This window comes from Brachyhypopomus gauderio, chromosome 14, assembly GCF_052324685.1.
Source record: "Brachyhypopomus gauderio isolate BG-103 chromosome 14, BGAUD_0.2, whole genome shotgun sequence".
NCBI classification, from domain to species: domain Eukaryota; kingdom Metazoa; phylum Chordata; class Actinopteri; order Gymnotiformes; family Hypopomidae; genus Brachyhypopomus; species Brachyhypopomus gauderio.
The window spans coordinates 21,428,267-21,447,229 of record NC_135224.1 but is presented as its reverse complement, the minus strand read 5'-3'; the positions used below and the strand labels follow the sequence as shown (position 1 = coordinate 21,447,229).

Sequence of the window (18,963 nt, the reverse complement as noted above, 5' to 3'; positions counted from 1 at the left end):
TAAGGAAGACTCTTCCTCTGAAAACAAGAAAAGCCATTCAGCACCGGTTTAGTGAAAATGACACGTTTATTTAGCAGCGGCCTATAGATAGAACAGCTCTATAATAACTCACCATAGCCAGAGAACAGAGACGTAATGGGGACGTAATGGCCTACACTGACATTGGATGTGGGGAACAGCACAGTAATATTGGCCAAGACATGTATGCTAATCTGTCCCTTAAAGAAAAATTCCCTGTCTGAATAAATACGTTTATTGCAGGAATGGCAGTACTGAATTATCTCAGATGACCGTAGTCCAGGTCAGATTGAGGATTGAATCTGATGACAGCTGCTACACCTGGAAACACCAAACACCGCAAATGGTTTAAGGACGCACTAACACGAACGTTACACCAAAACACAGTTTCAGCATTTCAGGGTTATGACTAGATGGAAAACGCGTCCAGTTGTAACGTGTTAAAGAACAAACGGCAGCATCCTACGCGTTGGCGATAATAAACGTTATTCCGTACATTTCACGCTCTCCTGACGGTGTTTTTGGATGTCATTCTTAACAGATCGTTTTGTGAGTGTAGCATCTTTCTGCAGGCTGAAGACCGCACACATGCCGTAGCACCGATGGGACAAAAAAAGACACAAGCTGCAGTGTAGTATTGCGTCCAGTCTGGTTGACGTCCAAGGCAGCAACAGAAAAACACTCTGGAGCATCGTGTTTTCAGACAGACGCGAGCGCCTCTCGAGTTAATGCCTGTTCTCCCTTCGAAAATAAACAGAAACGAGCCTTGCTGCTCATTTTGCGGACAGCCGGACCGTCGCTGAAAGAAAACAAGCGTACGCCCTCAAACTGGACACCAGAACACTTGAGCTATGAAGAGACTATAGCTGTGCAGCTGGAGCAAAGCACTCTGGGAAACTCCTGCCGTGCAGTTCCAGGGTTCTCCTACAAGTGTGATTTTCAGCTGCGGAACCATCCGGCGCATGGAGAAGTCGCCTTCGACCTCGCCTCGTTCTGGTTAGAGCCTTCCCATGATCCTCAGCTATCGATGGCTGCCGGACTGAGATCCCTCGAAGTGCCCTGTGGATTAATACTGCAATGGCGACAGGAGGTTTAAAACAGTGTTTAAGTATGAAGTCAATATGGAGTATGTGAGAAGGTCCTGGATTCTTGAGGGAATGACTACAGCAGTGGGGATTTCAGCACACTGGGGAAACGGGCCGCTTTTTCTGACGCAGAAAGCATGTTGCGGAAAGCCCGTTAAATGCAAACGTCTCACTCGCAAGTTTAGTTGCACGAATGTTCCCAGGGGATCCTGAATTCTGTAAGAAGGGCGTCGGCGGGCCCACAGCGCTAGGACAGGCCCGGATAAGCCATGAGTGCTAGCGCGGGTGCTCATACTTGATAAGCTCAGCATATTCAGACTTTTAACAGCAGTTGGAGCATTTATGATGAAGGCTTAAAGTGAACTCAAGTCTGTTAGCGCGGTCAGAACAAGTTCTGGCGTGACTGTTGCATTGTGGGGATGTTTTTTTAATTGTAGTCAAATACACTGAGGATGGCAGACAAACACACGGTCTTTCTGGTGCATATAGGACTTCCCTGATCTTACTGGCACCAGCTGTCCCGATCATCACTCTCGTCAGTATTGGACTCGTACCCAGACGCGATCCCAGACTCTCTGAATCGGAGCGTCTCCACAGCGCCGTAGAACAGACCCTCGGGTGGAGAACCCTCCGTAGGGTTCTCGTCCTCCAGACCCTGGCCCGAGTCCCGATCCTGGTCTGGCTTCTTCTCCCTGACCGGAGGTCCTGGAAGGAAGCGGAACGGGTCCAGCCGGCACACGTCGGGCTCTCGGAAGACGCCGCCCTGCACGGACGAGGGGCGGTTGGGCGCGCCCGTGACACTGGCCCTCAGGGCGATCTCAAGAAGGCTGTCCTGCGATCCTGCTGCAGGACAGAGAGACACGTTGCGTGTCAGCCAAAGCAGCCAGAGATAAGGCACTCACTGCTGGGTCTGCATAACAGGCACAGTTCATTTTCATCCTCAGCCTTAACAGTAAACTGCGTTGTCTCAGCACACCGCCTGCTGCCTGCCTGTGTCTTTATCAGCCTGTCAATTCCCTCTTGACCCTTTGATAGCGATAGCGGCTACACTTGAATAACAGATGACTGGAATACACGATTAGGGTCGGGTTAAAGTTCCACGCTGTTCTTATGGAGATCGGTTCTGTAAGGACAGTGTTTAACTTGATATTTGGCTCTGCGATGGCTAAACAGAGATGGGAAAACCCGATGAAGAGAGAGAAGGTTCTAGAGAAGGGGCGGGGCTCACTGGAGGAGGCGGAGGTTGTGCGTAGCTCCAGCTCCTGGATGCGATCCACCAGCAGGGAGATGCGGTGCAGGAGCTCTTCGTTCTGCCGTAGGAGGTGCTGCTCCCGTGTCTGCGCCTCCAACCGGGCCCGGGCCTCCGCCGAGAACTGCTGCTGCAGGGCCACCGCCTGCAGGGGGCGACAAAAACGCCAGCGACGGTGCCGAAAGGTCGTCGTCAGCGGCAGCAATGACGTAATTACCTCAGCGAATGCAGAGTTACACGCACTCCACAGACATGAAATGGAAACGTGAACATCGGTGCAAACCCGAAGTCTCGATTACAAGACAAACGGGGAGAGAGGGTAAAATGAACGAATACGGGCAGCCAGTGGGGGGGTGTAAATGAGAGAAAAAGAAAAACGTGGCCTACCTGAGCTGTAGCAGCCTGGTTCTTCTCCTCCTGCTGATGGAGCTGTCTCTGCAACATCTGCACCTGAAGGGTCATGGTAAAGGCCCCTGGCAGAGGGGACGCCAGCCCAGGGGACACCAGCCCAGGGGACACCAGCTCAGAGGACTCAGCCTCCACCACTGGACCTCCAAAGACCTGAAGACACAAGGCACAGAGTTCTGTCCTCCCAGTGCCACAAGTCCGTGGCATGCTGGGATCTGCCTTTCCCAGTCAACACTAACATAACATTTTCAAGACGAAAGCCTGTCATCAAAGCTGTGTCCTACAAACCTCAGTGCAAGCAGCAAAACACATTATAATGTAAGTTTACTTGTAAGCTGCAAGCAGTGGCATATGAAGCCGTATCTAAAGACAGAATGTGCTTTTTATAAGCTGCTAGGTAGAACTTGTACCATGCAACATGGACTGTGGAGTTACTGCCATTCCTGCAATTTTGTTGAGTGTTTTATTAGACGTGAAGCGCCTCAGGGACTTGCCTTGTAACTCACTCACAAAATCACTCGCGTATAACATAGATCACCACGAGAGGGCGCTGTTCGCCCTGAAATTCTGAAAATTTCGTCGCTTTGCGTCAATGACACCGTGTCCCCTTATTTAATACGGATTTCCATATTAGTTCCCACAATGTTATTTCTTGTAGCTTAAATGTGTGTTTTCCATCATGGGATTGATTTGCTCAGCATCTGGCTTCGTTATTTTTGCCCAGTCAGTCTTTAAAAAGCAGAACTGATGTTGCATATGATTATTATAGCCGGATGGCCCTTTCTGACTAATGCGAACACACAGCCTTTGGGGCTCAGTGTGTTTACTGCATGCAGTACGTGAATTTCTGGAAGGAAAATTGTGCTCTTATGCATGACCCCAGGACTGTTTAATCTCACGCACATTTACTTATTATATTCGGACATAGTGGCTTAAATAATCCAAATTGTAATCCAACCTTGGCCAAATTAAAAAAAGCAAAATAATTTTGCTATTATCTGAGACTGTGTTCTAAACTTTTGTGCGCGGCCTGAATGTTTGCCCTAGATTCTGGTGCACAGTGAGGGCCCTATAAATAACCTGGGAATGTCGCACACTTATTCAGTCTGCAGGCATTTACTACACGTTCAGACTCAGTAATGAAGAGAACGGAAGGGAGAACTCCTGTAGTGCAGCTAACCTGTTGCCCAGCGGACAAATATGAGAATCCTGACACTGAACAAGTAAGAAAGTTATACTGCCTGCAGTGCCGGTGTGGTCCGTCTGGTTTAAGACAGGTGGCAGACGCTGAAAGATGTAGTACACCAGATCGCCAGCAGGGGGAGTCTGTCTAGCCATACGAGAGCGCAATAAAGTCTTGTTTTCTAGTTTGTGCTCCAACCTGACATGTCTCGAAATTACTCCAGCCACCATGACCCAGCATTGCTGAAGATTAAATCAGGCTTCAAGGGCACGGAGGAGGAACGCCTCTATCTTCACGCCTGAACAATGCAGCCTTTACTGAATCGGCCTTCTAAGATCCTGCTTGTTTTCATGTAGGAGTTGTAGTCATGTTCTTTTTATTAACGATCTTTTATCATTAATTCATTCATTTTGTATGTATTTGCGTGCTGTGACATCACTAGATCACCCAGCTGGCGTAATACTCACACTGTAAAGCACAGACCCTGCCTCTTCACCGACAATAACACCGCTTTATGATCGATCGATTTTAATTACAAACCACAACACAGCTCCAAGAGGGAGGCGTGTTTTCGGGTTTTTTCGAGCACGTCCGGTACCTTGGGCTCTCTGTCCCGGGCCGCGTCGTCTGCGGAAGCGCCGCGTGCTGGCGGCGTCGTCTCACCCTCTTCATCATCATCTTCCTCTTCGTCCTTTACCAGCCACGCTGCCCGTGCAAACCAAAAAAAAGTCTCAAACGGAGAGCTGCACTTCTCCTCTACCATAATGACATTGTACGTGCCAGTTTCCTGGACCGAAAAGTAGTCCTAAGATGAAACAGAACCAGAGGTGCGGCGGTGTGGACCTGATGAAATGACTATTTAACACCGAGCCAACGAGCACTCATAGAGGACACAGGAGCTGTCAAGTAACACCTAGAAATAAAAAGGACGTTTAAGTAAGTTTAAAAAGACCAAGCTGTTGAAAGACCAAGAAAACTCTTGTTCTAGGACAGGGAGACAGGACACGCGAGGAGGGCGAGGAACACAGGGCTGTTTATCATTTAAGAAAGAAGTGAGGGGGGGGGGGGTGAAAAACACCAAACTAGAAAACAGTCCAGCCTTTCAGCGTCGTCTGTGTCTTAATCTATATTCAAAGGGAGTCTGTCTCTGGTTTCAGACACCTACAAGCAGAGTAATTTGCATATATGTAGGCGACCGCTATAGGCACGCATGGGTACGACCTGTTTTAATTACTCACTGGCAATATCCTTGGCCACGCCCCCACTACCACTGTATTCTAAACAGGAAGCTAAGATCTCAACCTTGGAGAACAGTGGCAACAGCGAGACCTCCATAAATCTCCTCCATTGACGTATTCTGCATATTGATGGTTATGTGTGCTTTACTGTTAAGAGGTGCTTATGAATCTCCATATTTTTTTTCAGGCTTATGACTGCAGGTTTATGACAGGTGTCGTGTAGTGTCATGAAAATCCGGTACTGTGTCTAGAACAAGGGAATCAGACCAGCAACCCAGGAACCACAACCCAGATGTGATTTGTGCTATAACCCAGCTCACAGTACACTTTCACCATGTATTCGGTCTTCATTACGGCTTGTGTAAAGCAGGCTGGGAGCTTAGACAGAGTAGAACCGTGGACCATCTGAGGTAACTCCTGAGCCCCGGGTCGAGTGACCGGGTCTGACCATCACAGTAAGCTCTTACCATCAGCAGAGTCCAGGCTCTGTTTGTGGCAAATCTCAAAGGCCTGACCCACAGTCCTCACGATACGCATAGCTTGGCTCTAGAGTCGGGACAGAACGAGAGAGAGAGAGAGAGAGAGAGAGAGAGAGAGAGAGAGAGAGAGAGAGAGAGAGAAGGAGGGGGGTGAGAGTGCTGTCATCGTGATGGATTAGTTCATTTCTGTGTCGAATCACCTACCATTACCAGAAGGACTCCTACAAACCACAACATCGCAACACTGTAATTGGGAGGCCCGTTTGTTTTGGATGTCACTATCTGGTAAACATGGCTCTATTGAAATGACTCAGTTGACCTAAATTTTAATGAGTGTATGTTTTTTAAAAGTGCACATAACAGTCATCCCCCAGCACCACCTAAACAAACGAACCAGTAATGTAGAAACACATTAACATTACCAAGCACCTTTTAGTTTTAACTTTGCTTTCATTTCTCTTTATGAAATAACCGATAACTGATCCTTCTCTCTTTCCCCTCTATATTCCTTCATGGAAGCCTCAATCAGCTGAGTGCTTGGTGTAGTCAGAATAAAGGACATTCAGTCATCCTGAGTCATTGACATTCAGCCCAAGTCACTCACTTCTGCTAGTCTACGTCCACACCACCTGAACAAGGACTCCCCCTCTAAGTCTGCTCTGTCTGCAAATTAACCACTTAACTACTCATTCTGACTGCAGATTGGGAGATATATATGAAACTTACTTTTCTCTTGGACTTGAAGACATTGCAGCGAAACACATTACTCTTCTTATCCTTTGCGATGTAACTGAATATCTTCAGGTCATGAGAATCATGGGAAACATAGAATATTCTGAAAAGGAGACAAAAATTCTGTAAATCGATTTATGTGCACTCAGTCTGCTCAGTCTCAATTTGTTGGTTTTTTTTACATAAACAATATATTACTTATTCATTAATGAGGCTCTTGTTAAACTTATTATATAGGTGATATAGGAACTCTGACAATATATTTGGTTTCAGCATTTAAAAATAGGCTCAATAACAAACAAAATCAAAATCGTTGACCATGTTAATCATGTGAATAGCAGAAAATGAGACATGCTAATTTTAATGATGAATATACAACTAACACATAATGTATAAAGATTAAGGCTAATTGTTGTGGCGTCTTTGAAGCCTGATGTGTTTGCTTATGGTGTTGAAAATATGGAATGTGTAATAGCCCTTTCATCAAATTTAAATAATGTTATTACTGTGTGAGATTCTAATCACCACCTTAGCTCATCATTCAACTCTCATTTGGCACATCGAACATCTTTTTCCAAGTCGTAATCCTCTTAACACCTCCAGTGCAACCAATTAGCACATCAAGGCACTTAATGAGGATATGACCATGTGGGTCATTTTTAATTAATATCCTAATTGATCTGAATGTTAGCCCTTGCTGACGGAATTATGGAGGCTCGTTTCTGCTGAGGTTTATACATTATAATGTCATAATCAACAGTAAAACGAGTTATGTGGTGATCACATACATTAGGATTATTAGAGTATTTTATATTTAAATTACCTGTAAATGGGGTCCTGGGCCACCATTAACTGACTCTCATCCCAGCTGTATGCAGTTTTCTACAATAGATATTAGGCATGAAAATTTTATAATTTTTTTGTACAGAAATTTACAACACTCTTTTATTTTTTTATGCGGAGGGGGAGGAGGCCCAGGGTCAGACCTTTGTCTTTTTCCGCAACACCACCTTGACCCCGTCCACCGACACAACAAGGCTGACTTTGGTCTTCTTGATGTTCTTAACTTTAAATTCATACTGAAAGGGCAAAACAAAAAGGTGCATTACGTTCACAGCGCGCAGTGATCGTCCAGATACACCCAGCTGCAGTTACTTCTGCCAAACAAACAAACATCAATGAAACAAACGAAAATCCTGTTTACCCATAAAACCACAGAAGTGCCTATGGTGGCCAGTCTGGCCACGTTCGACCAATCAAAGTGCGAGACACAAGCAGGGGTCCTCGGGCCTGTGCTGAGGGGCGCCTCGGCAACACAGGGTCACTTTCATCTTCCTCTTTCATCTTCCTCCTTCATCTTCCTCGATTAGTGCTGGCATCCTTGGCCAGCAGTCAGCAAGACCAGGCAAACGACACCCCCCCCCCCCCACATCCCCCCCCCCCCCCCCCCCCCCCCCCCCCCGCTGCTATCAAATCCGACTGAAGGAAGGGCAACAGACCAGAAGCTGGAGCTGCCCCCCCCCCCCTCCCCACACACACACACACACACACACACCTCAAACACTATATTTTCAGATGACTATCAGGCTATGTCTTTATGGTAATGTTCTCCATCTTTCTCAAACAGCTGTTCCAGGATCAGCCTGGGATGTTGCCTATGAAATCGAGAGGCTAGCCGCCCTCACAGTGAAACTGCTGCTGCAATGCTGTTGTCGTAAATCTATAATTGGTACCGGGGCGGGTCCAGAGTCCGTCGCCTCGGTGAGCAGTGACACAGGAAGGAAACCTGGTGTCCGTGGACGCGTTCTGGAGAACTCTCATGGCGATGAGGGTCGGAGTACGAGGAACATTATGGCTGGATTGACATGTAATCAGAGCAGCCTGCTTCTTCTCGTTGGGAGAGGCGGAGAAACCTGATGCTGAGAAGTGAATGTTCTTCAGCTGATGTTTGGAGGTCAAACGAGACCCAAAGCAGTGGCTTGTACTATTATAGTCCGATGTGGTACAGACTACAGAAACAGCACTTAGAACAGGAGCCTTTTTTAATCTCGTTTCAGTTTCCTTGTGACTGCATGCAAAGTGCACTGTTAAATTTAGGAGAATTCCTGGATATGCTGTTTTTTTGAAGTAGTGTTTGTTTATTATTGGAAGGCCCATTAAGAAAACTACGTATTTCAAATAATATTGTTGTCAAATAAATTTAACTTGCATATTTATTGCAATGCAACACATTGCGGTAGTATTTCAGCAAAACAATACCAATTCCAATTTTAGTGAGATAAAAAATGCCTCCGTGTTGCTACAGACTATAGGTCATATGAAACATGGTGCAGTGTGTGTGTGTGTGTGTGTGTGTGTGTGTGTGTGTGTGTGTGTGTGTGCGCATGCATGTGCATGCCCAGTAGCACGAATCTGGAAGGTCAAAACAAACTAATGTGTCCGTATGTCTTTCTGGACTCCTGGCTACAATCTTCGGCTACGCACAGTTGTTTTCTGATAGTGATTCTGATAGTGCTTTTCACACCATCACACTGAATTGATTTTCATAAATTCAATTACATTTTTTTACTCACATTACATGCACTCATAAAGGCATACTACCTCACCCTTGCGGGTGCATGCTTCCGGGGTAGAAACAGTTATCATATTCTGTTGATAAGTGATTTCTGTCTTCCAGGTAGAGCCACTCACAGATCTTCTCAAGTTCAAATTAAATTAGTTTTTCTGAAGCCCACAACGGTACCATTTAACACCATTTAGGATTGGCCTGTTGTTTTGTCTTAGTGATGTTATCTCTGTTTGGGCATGAATTAAGCCATTCTGTTAGATCTCACGGGATCTCAGAATCAGACTGATGTCTTTATCAGAATTTTGTTGGGAGGGCTCATAGTTCAGATATTACAGAGAAATAACACACTGCCCTATCCGAACACCACATGATACCAAAGTAAAAAAAAAAAAAAAAACTTTCCTCAAATTTCAAAACCATCTACATGAACACAACATTTATTTAGTTTTAATAAACTTTCATCCACGATTCAGTATTAACTGAATTAACAGAACATTATTGATACTGGTACAGAAATTAAGCTACATGTATTTATTAAATAGTCTAATATCTAACAGGTTACATTGTGTTATTTTATAAAAATTCCACTTCCACTCACGCGTATGCGCCTCATCGCCGCCAGAATCTCCACCCTGCTTTTGGGTCTCACAATCTCCAGACTGCCTATAAACTGAGTTAAAACAGTCACAAAAGTGAAACGGTTAGCTGCAACACTGCAACAGGTTACATGACATGAAACCAGCTGGTGACTGACACTGTTTCTTAGACGCTGTTCATCCTTTCATCAGACACCATTCACCAGCATCAGACATCATTCACCAGGCATCAGACGCACCTTCACTTCGAACGTGATCCCGAACTGAAAGATATCGTCGTGGTCAGGTAGGATCCTCGGGTCCAGCGCGTCATCCACCAGATTATACTTGGATTTCTCGGGCATTTTGTACGTAGGTTGGGTACGTGGAATAAGTGCAACGTCAACGCAAATACATGACGAGCGGAGCGTGTTTTCGTCCAACGAACGTATAAGATTACCATCAAATTATTATCAAGGATGATTCGACTATGGCAATTCGTAGGTGAAAACCACAATGCTTATATCATACCGACGAAAAACAAAACACGAGCGCCTGCTGCCTCCAGGATGGAGTGAGATGTCTCGTGCATCGCCGTGAAGGATGCGCGCGCTTGCCCGTTAATCCCGGTTGCTCCCGTTGGCGCAGGCTGCACCCACCACTGATTTTTGGAAGCTTGCGCGAGCCCTCACGGTTGACCGTAAGCCGTGGCGCTTTTTGGTGAAAAGCTGACATCTAGCGATGATTGATATTAAGGCACATCCACACTGTAATGAAACACTGGACAGATCATGTTTTTAGATTATGATTATATATTATTATAATGATTATATACATCACGATCTTATAAACATTAAACAGCGTTATGTTACACTACTATAAGTGATTTAAGTATTGTGTTGATTTCTATCCCAAATACACTCGATCTGAGGTTGGAGACGAAGAAAAATTGTGCACATAGTAATTATATCAGCTATGGTCAGCATATAATGGATTAATGTTAAATTAAGCACTTTATTGCACAAATGATGAAGGATCTCCGTTAGAAACAATACGTCCTGGTTCCACTGGAAACCTAATGTAGGCTACTTCACTACGATGTACTTCCTCTCTTTAACTACAGTTCCTTGCACATATATATATATATACACTACCGTTCAAAAGTTTGGGGTCACCTAGACAATTTTGTGTTTTCCCTGAAATCTCATACTTTTATTTATCAAATGAGTTGCAAAATGAATAGAAGTATAGTCCAGACATTGACAAGGTAGAAATAATGTTTTTTTTTTTAAATAATTTTCTACTTTAAACTTTGCTTTTGTCAAAGAATGCTCCCTTAGCAGCAATTACAGCATTGCAGACCTTTGGCATTCTAGCTGTTAATTTGCTGAGGTAATCTGGAGAAATTTCACCCCATGCTTCCAGAAGCCGCTCCCACAAGTTTGATTGGGTTGATGGGCACTTTTTTCGTGCCATACGGTCAAGCTGCTCCCACAACAGCTCAATGGGGTTGAGATCTGGTGACTGCGCTGGCCACTCAATTACCAATAAAACACCAGCTGCCTGCTTCTTCTCTAAATAGTTTGGAGGAGTGCTTTGGGTCATTGTCCTGTTGCAGGATGAAACTGGCTCCAATCAAGGCTCCAATCCACAGGGTATGGCATGGTGTTGCAAAATGTTCAAATCTCCCACTTTACCAGCACCAAAGCAATTAGACCATCACATTACCTCCACCATGTTTGACAGATGGTGTCAGGCACTCTTCCAGCATCTTTTCAGTTGTTCTGTGTCTCACAAATGTTCGTCTGTGTGATCCAAACACCTCAAACTTTGATTCATCTGTCCATAACACTTTCTTCCAATCTTCCTCTGTCCAATGTCTGTGTTCTTTTGCCCATATCAATCTTTTTCTTTTATTAGCCAGATATGGCTTTTTCTTTGCCACTCTGCCCTGAAGGCCAGCATCCCGGAGTCGCCTCTTCACTGTAGACGTTGACACTGGCGTTTTGCGGGTACTATTTAATGAAGCTGCCAGATGAGGACCTGTGAGGCGTTGATTTCTCAAACCTGAGACTCTAATGTTGTCTTCTTGCTCAATTGTGCAGCGGGGCCTTCCACTTCTCCTTCTACTCTGGTTAGAGCCTGTCTGTGCTCTCCTCTGAGGGGAGTAGTACACACCATTGTAGGAAATCTTCAGTTTCTTGGCAGTGTCTCGCATGGAATAGACTTCATTTCTCAGAACAAGAATAGACTGTCGAGTTTCAATTTAAAGTTGTTTTTTTCTGGCCATTTTGTGAGTTTAATCGAACCAACAATTGTAATGCTCCAGATTCTCAACTAGCTCAAAGGAAGGTCAGTTTTATAGCTTCTCTAATCAGCAAAACTGTTTTCAACTGTGCTAACCTGCACAAGGGTTTTCAAGGGTTTTCTAAATATCCAATAGCCTCTTTACAGAGTTAGCAAACACAATGTACCATTAGAACACTGGAGTGATGGTTGTTGGAAATGGGTCTCCATTCATCTATGTAGATATTGCATTAAAAACCAGATGTTTACAGCTAGAATAGTCATTTACCACATTAATAATGTATAGAGTGTATTTTTGATGCATTTAATGTTAGCTAAATTGAAAAAAAAAACTGCTTTTTTTTCAAAAATAAGAACATTTCTAAGTGACCCCAAACTTTTGAACGGTAGTGTATATATATATATATATATATATAACAAACAGTTTGGCATTATAGATTGTCTATATACGTCTCCTCCCGGACGCCCTCGTCCACGCGGTGATGCTCCGTCTTTCTTTATGTTTGACCTTTAATTTGCGTGTGACCGCTGACGGTTTTAAACCTCCCACGGGTTCCCACACTTTCCTTTTCTCCACGTGCGTCTACATAACTTCCTCGTTATTGCGTTTAGAAACAGTCCCCGTTAGTCGGGCATGGTTGTGGATTGTATATTTCTTTCCTACATGGTCAACTGGTGTCATCTATTTTTCTGCGGGTGTACTCGTGTTAAGGGTTATGTCTTTTAAATGCCTTTTAGCTTTAGATTTTGATTAAACGCTTTCTTTAAACGGCAGTTTGCGTCTGGCATACTGGCCCGTTACGTCAGTTTTGATTTTCTGCCAAGTGACTTTCTCAGAAATGCATTCAAATGAATAGCAGCTGGTCTGTCCTATCAGGCACTTTCATAAAATCATTCAAATGAATAGCAGCGGATCTGTCCTATCAGGAACTTTCATAAAATCATTCAAACAGCTTCAAGAAGAGAATGCAGGGTGGTTAAAGAATTAAAATGAAAGAATTTCTCAAATCTTCTTTTATAAGCAAAATTGTTGATAGGTTGGCTTTTAGCTAACTAACCAATTTTCTGGATGTTAATGGATATCTTGACAAAGTCCAATCAGGTTTCCAAATTCATCATATCACTGAGACTGCACTCATAAGGGTAATAAATCACATACGACAGAGTAATGGCTCTGGAAAAATATAATTTGTGATATTACTAGATCTTACTGCTGCATTTGACACTACATATCACAGAATACGCTTAGACAGGTTAAGAATTGGGCTATTGGGCTATCAGTCCTCTAATGGTTTGGGTTCCATTCAGAAGGCCAGAGTTAGGCTATTTGTCAGGATAGGTAGTAAACATGATAAACTCTAGGGATTAGTACATGGTCTACTTTTATTCACTCTGTATATGCTCCCATTAAGCAAAATTATACAGGGTACCAAGATGTCTTATGACAGTTCTGCAGATGACATCCAAATGGGCTCACCTGATGGTTACAGACCACACTGTAAATATAGACACTCTCTCTATATCTGGAGCACATAAAAATAGTTAAATGCATCAAAATGTCTTTCGTTTAAAACCAGGACACTGATATTTGTCAACAGACAATGTAAATCAAAGCACATCCTGAGTCTAGTGGTCTAAAAATGAAAAAAAGCTAGTCTGGGCTCAGTCATAACCTTCAGATCTCACATTCACTTGCCAAATTGAAGGTATTTGGGAATTTGCTGGGAGAAACAGCAATAGCTCAAGAAAACCTGATTTAATTGGCTGGCCTGGCTTCCTGGGAGGTAAAAAAATATCCTGTTTTAATCACTCTACGAAGCCCCTCTGTGTCATCAGCGTCAGATCTACTATGTCTGTTACAGACTGACGTCCGGGACCTGGAGATTCACGCGTGTGTTCCCCAGCAGATTCTTTCATCTCTATTCCCTTATGTGTTGATGCCCATCGGTCTTGTGAGAGCCGCTCTGACCCGCGGTTGCTTCTTCGCTTAACGGGTTTCCGCCTTATGAGATGTCAAGAAGTGAACGTGCGTCAGCCGCCGTGGTGTCGGGCGCCGGTTATAAATAAACACACCAATAACGGCGCTAATGTGTTCTTCTTGCTCCTGACACGGGGCACATTTCAGGAGAAGGCGAGATGAGGTCAGCTACGAACAAGCTGCACTTTTTCTTCAGGGTTACTTTGCATAGAGGAGAGAGAGAGAGAGAGAGAGAGAGAGAGATAGATATGTTGTAAGGGCGTGTTAACACTAATTACACAGTCCAAAAAAAAAGATGCGTTAATAACTGCTAATGGATTCCTATGACTCACAATTACAGGAGACATTTATCATATCACCTGCTACTCAGTGAATGGTGATCCATTAACAGAAGCTTAAATGTCAAACACATAGAACCACTGCATAGTGTCACCAAACCAGTGTTTCCACAACCTACCATGTGTTTCCAAGGCAACTTTCCCGTGTCATCTTTCTCCACACTGTCGTCCCCTAAACGTGTTGTATCATCTTCCAGACGCGATTCCCCCATCACCTGATTATTGTAGTAGTGGCTATTTTACATGCCACTGTTCCTAATCACTACCTAAAGATTTGAAGTGCGGCTAAATGCCACTGTAATAGGGTTACAATAGTCTTGTATGACAAAACCGCTTCTGGTTCTGCAAGGATTCTTATTGTGAAATCCTTAACTTGTTTATTCTAGCGCGTGTATTCATATTTAACATATTGAATAAATTAAGTTGTTATATTAAATCATGAAATATTTAGCATGAACTACAGTATTGTCATCACTACCCAACCAACACCTTTATTTCCCCTCTCACCTCATTTGGTGAGATACAAGTCATTTCAAGCATCCTCATCTTTTAGTTAACGTACCTCGCCATGTGCTCATAGCTAGAGGATGTTGTCTCCTTTCTGGTTCTCCTTTATTCCTTCTTCAATACCCCCAACCCCACCCACCTCCACCCACCACCACCGCTTTATGTAGCAGTTGTGTCTAGCTAACAGTAGATCACCTCCAGGAAAGTCATTTTGTTTACATTCCCATACACAATGGCTTACTGGAAACTAGAAACGTGTTTAACACTAATCCCATCAAACCCCTTTTTCTGATGTTACTGGTCTGTAAAACATGTGCTACGGTGAAAGATAATTCCAGCGAAGATGGTGGAAAATTATTCTAGTGAATTACACAGAAAATAACGATTCAGGCGAATTGTTCTGTTGTTAATTAAGTTATTCCTCCTAGATTTATTTCGCTGCGTCTTCCACATTAGCTTGTTGAATTGTGGTTTAAGCTTCCCAGTGAAGTTGGAATAGCATCATGCCCCTAAATAATTTATATCCATTATTTACATCATTTATATCCATTATTCACAAGAATCTCATAGACCTCAAGTGCAGACCAACTCAACTCTTGTGATTCAACTGTAGTGCCTCAAATTCTCTGGAACCGACGATAAATGAGCTGCAGAATCTCACTGAGCTCAATATAATTACAGCCACATGTTCTTTGTGTGAACATTAAGGCTGTAATAGTGTACAACAAAGCTGTATTTCCTTTATACTTTAAAACATTTGTACCATATCATCTTTAGAGAGAGTCCAGGTCCCCTCACACAACACACCTGTTTAAGTTTTGTTAAATTAAAATGCTGTCATTTTTTGCTGTCTGGGCCCTCAGACGCTGAAGCAGCTGTCTCGTCGTAACTCGTCGTAACTCGTTGTAACTCGTCGTAACAGATGTGGTCTGCTGCTCCTGAGGCGATTTCAAAAAACGTTTTATGGCGATCGAGCCTGGTGGCCCAGAGACACAGAACACCAGCTGTATGTATGCAGCTCAATATGCTCCTGCTCACTTCTACCAGCTCGACACCAGTGGGAAAACACCTCAACTGGCCTGAGATCAGTGTTAAAGGGAGCGGGTACAGCAGCGTGGGGGCAGAGGAGCTGATGACTCACTCGCGGGTTCACGGACCCGGGAGGCGTCGGCAGGTGCACGCGGGAGGTCGGCGGGCGAAAAAAACAAAAGATCGCCGAGGCGTTGAGTGGGAGCCTCGAGTGGGCCCGCGCCGTCGCCATGGAGACAGGCCACTCTCTGTGCCTCGTTCTTGGGAAAATGAAAAGCTCACACACACACACACACACACACACTCTGCATTCTGCAAACAGTGCCGAAGAGGAAATCGCGCGCGGGGTGTTATGCACGGTGTGCGCGCGTTTCTCGCAGCGAGCGCGTCGTCGGAACCAGGAAGCTATTGAGTACGATGCGTCGGAAAGGCGCAATGGCCTTCAAAGACTTTACGAGGGAAATAATGGTCAGTGAGTCAACCCCCTCCAATATGAATCAGAATAACACACGTACCTAACCACCTAAGGAAGAAATTCACTGTACAGATTCACTGTACAGAGTTTATGTATGAATATATATCTATATATATATAGTATGAATTAAGATATAGGTATAGGTAATTGATCATATATAGATTGTATACAATTCATCACACCCAGTGAATTACCGTAATTTTTTCTTTATTCTTTCATACATTCCATTCATCACAGTGTAATAATCAGCCATCATGTGGTGTTTGTGTAAAATATACTTTTAAAATAAATATCAGTGTCATAAAATTCAATAAATACTGAAAGAACAAGTTTTCAATAAATACAGAAGTGAAAACTAGAAACATAAAAGACAACCAAAGCAATTTCTTCTACATGGTTTGTGCAAAATGTTTGCATTTTGAGTTTTTGACCTCACAGTTTTGATCCAGTGCTACAGTCCAACCTGAGCATTGGCCCCCATGCTGAAATAGAGCAGGCATCTCCTGGCCGTTTCCCAGCCTGGAGTCTCCAGTCCTCTTTGGCCTCGACCTTCAGATGCTGCTCAGAAGGGCCGCGTGTCCCTGTGTTGGGGAACATTCCAGGTTTTGTCCTTGGAGGTGATCTCAGGGTGTGAGCTCTCTGTTTAGGTCCAGGTACAGCGTGGATCTGAGGAAGCGTGGGTAGCAGTCCTTCTCCATCAGTGCGTAGATTTTGCTCTGAGCCAGCTCAAAGCAGGAAGGTGTGGGCTCCTCGACGTTCTTCTTTGTGATGGTTTTAGTCTCATGATCGAGATTGACCTGAGGTGAAACAGACAGAAAGTTTCAAAATGACTCACAGAGTAATAAATTAGGAAGCGATTTTTAAAGCGCTGTATAAACTAGTTAAAATATTTTTGTGCAGTTCAGTTTCTATAGCTACAGTGAAGCAATATTATGTATTTTAAGTATTGAATAAAATCTTTTACCAATGAAATGTGTGTCTGTAATTTGTACAAGGTATTCTCCATTTATTAATGAGTCAGGTGTAAGAGATATTAACTAATGACGTGTTCTTTGTGAATGAATAATTACCTCTCTTGGTGCGTCATTTCCAATGAACTCTTCGTAGATTTTCCTTGCCTTGGAGCACAGCTTGGAAGATGTCTTTGTTTTCTTGTAGTCCTCGCAGGCAAGATAGAACGCCACGTTTTCCTCGCTGTATTCAGACACCAAGAACGCTCTGAAGGCACGCAGTCCATCTGCACACAACAGTGCGACAGGCCGTGAGATCTCGGTTAGTACGAACCGTGGGAATGTAGAGAACACTTTCTCGTCTCACACTTGCTGAGTGGGCTGTGCGCTCACCTTTGTGAAGCAAGAGAGTCTGGAGGGACGACGTCCACTCGAGCGCGTCCTCCGTCCTCAGCTTGTCGGCTTTGTTCGGGAGCTCCTGTTTCAGGAGAAAACTTCCCAGCCGAGCTTTGAGCTCCTTGGCCCTGAGAGAGAGGAAAGAGTCTGTTAGATAGGAGGCCAGCTGCACATCTGTCTACAGGCCTGGCCGTGAGATGAATCTCAACCGACACACACAGCATCGTGTGAAACAGCAAAAGTGGCCTTTTATTATAACATACCAACATTTGATTTCAAGCATGGCTCTTTAGTGAGAACCAAGTGTCAGTAATGAAAAATTTGCCCGTATTTAACCTCAAGTTATCCCCCCGTAACGAATGGAAACACCAAACAGAAAAGGAAACATAAGCAGTGTAACGTACCTCTCCAGACACGTAATTGGCAGTGATTCCAGTCCTCTGCACATGTTAACTCCACGCGAGATTTCCTGCTACGCGTTGCATGCGTCTCAAAGCTGAGCGCTGTGCTGTCGGGGAGTTTTGATTCTGCCAGACAGCACAGCAGCCCGGCGCTATTTATGCAGCTGCCCACTCAGTGACGCTCGCCCTCGTGGCCAACAGGATCCAGGGCCTCTGAAGGCGGGGGGGGGGGGGGCGTTCCTCCAGCAGTCATTTATGAATCATTTCCAGAAGATAACATTGCTTCTGAGATTCAGGTTTTCCTCACATACTTAAAGAAAGAAAAAACAATCTATAGTGTTAATGTATACATTATAAGAGCTCTGAAGAATTATAGTCAGAGCAGAGCTAGGCTTCAGAGACCCTACCCAAGTGCTATCAGGAATTATACGTCTCCCTGGTTCTCTGGTAGTTGATTCTCGTCATGAGAATTCCAGCTAGGAAGCAGTGAATAATGCATTTTTCTGTATAATGTTTAGATAGATTTTATATATACAGTTTTTGGCTTCCACAAGCGTCACTCTGGCTTATACAAGCGTCACAGGATGACACAACTTTGCTTATGATGCACGTTGAAGTGCTTAAGACCTCAGAAGGTTCACTGAGAGCCTGTAGGGCTTATTACAGTCACAAGTTACAACAACCAGACAATGAGTCCAAATAAATTGAGATAATTTCACGCGTTCGCACATTTAAAAATAAGGTGTGCTTCTCGTAATCTGTATTAAGCATTTCTGACTGCTGAAGTGCGTTTCCCGTAAAAGCTCTACCTCTACTGTACGACACAGGAAGGCGCCGTTTTGCGTGAAACGGGGATGTTAGCGAGAGTTAAATGTGCAGTCGGCGGGTGCAGGAAATGATAGGGGACTCTGTCAGTGCTGGATTTGTTTTGAAGACTTCAGAGGAAGCCCACCCACACCTTCAAGAGGAAACCAGGGTGATTTCTGAGCTGCACCCATCGCAGAGACGCGTCGAGGAAGGCAGCGTGGCGCTTCAGACGCTCTGGC

At 44.2% G+C, this 18,963-nt stretch overlaps 2 protein-coding genes across 3 annotated transcripts; both read right to left on the bottom strand.

Annotated features, from left to right (window-relative positions):
* Positions 1-43: 43 nt before the first annotated feature.
* On the bottom strand, positions 44-10,210 carry nos1apb (nitric oxide synthase 1 (neuronal) adaptor protein b). 2 transcript variants are annotated; one of them, XM_076973697.1, is made up of 10 exons: positions 9,797-10,210; positions 9,560-9,631; positions 7,379-7,471; positions 7,216-7,274; positions 6,387-6,495; positions 5,649-5,727; positions 4,542-4,648; positions 2,740-2,913; positions 2,332-2,497; positions 44-1,943 (listed from the first exon to the last, which is right to left on the bottom strand). In XM_076973697.1, exons 1-10 carry the CDS (start codon positions 9,899-9,901, stop codon positions 1,606-1,608), a joined length of 1,302 nt encoding a protein of 433 aa, XP_076829812.1. In that variant the 5' UTR covers positions 9,902-10,210; the 3' UTR covers positions 44-1,605. The 2 variants fall into 2 exon arrangements, with proteins under 2 accessions (XP_076829812.1, XP_076829811.1); XM_076973696.1 differs by having other exon boundaries at positions 48-1,946.
* A 6,150-nt stretch (positions 10,211-16,360) lies between these two features.
* On the bottom strand, positions 16,361-18,068 carry rgs5b (regulator of G protein signaling 5b). The gene is made up of 4 exons (XM_076972578.1): positions 17,921-18,068; positions 17,514-17,644; positions 17,241-17,407; positions 16,361-16,967 (listed from the first exon to the last, which is right to left on the bottom strand). The coding sequence occupies exons 1-4, from the start codon at positions 17,962-17,964 to the stop codon at positions 16,794-16,796; spliced, it is 516 nt and encodes a 171-aa protein (XP_076828693.1). The 5' UTR covers positions 17,965-18,068; the 3' UTR covers positions 16,361-16,793.
* Positions 18,069-18,963: the final 895 nt, after the last annotated feature.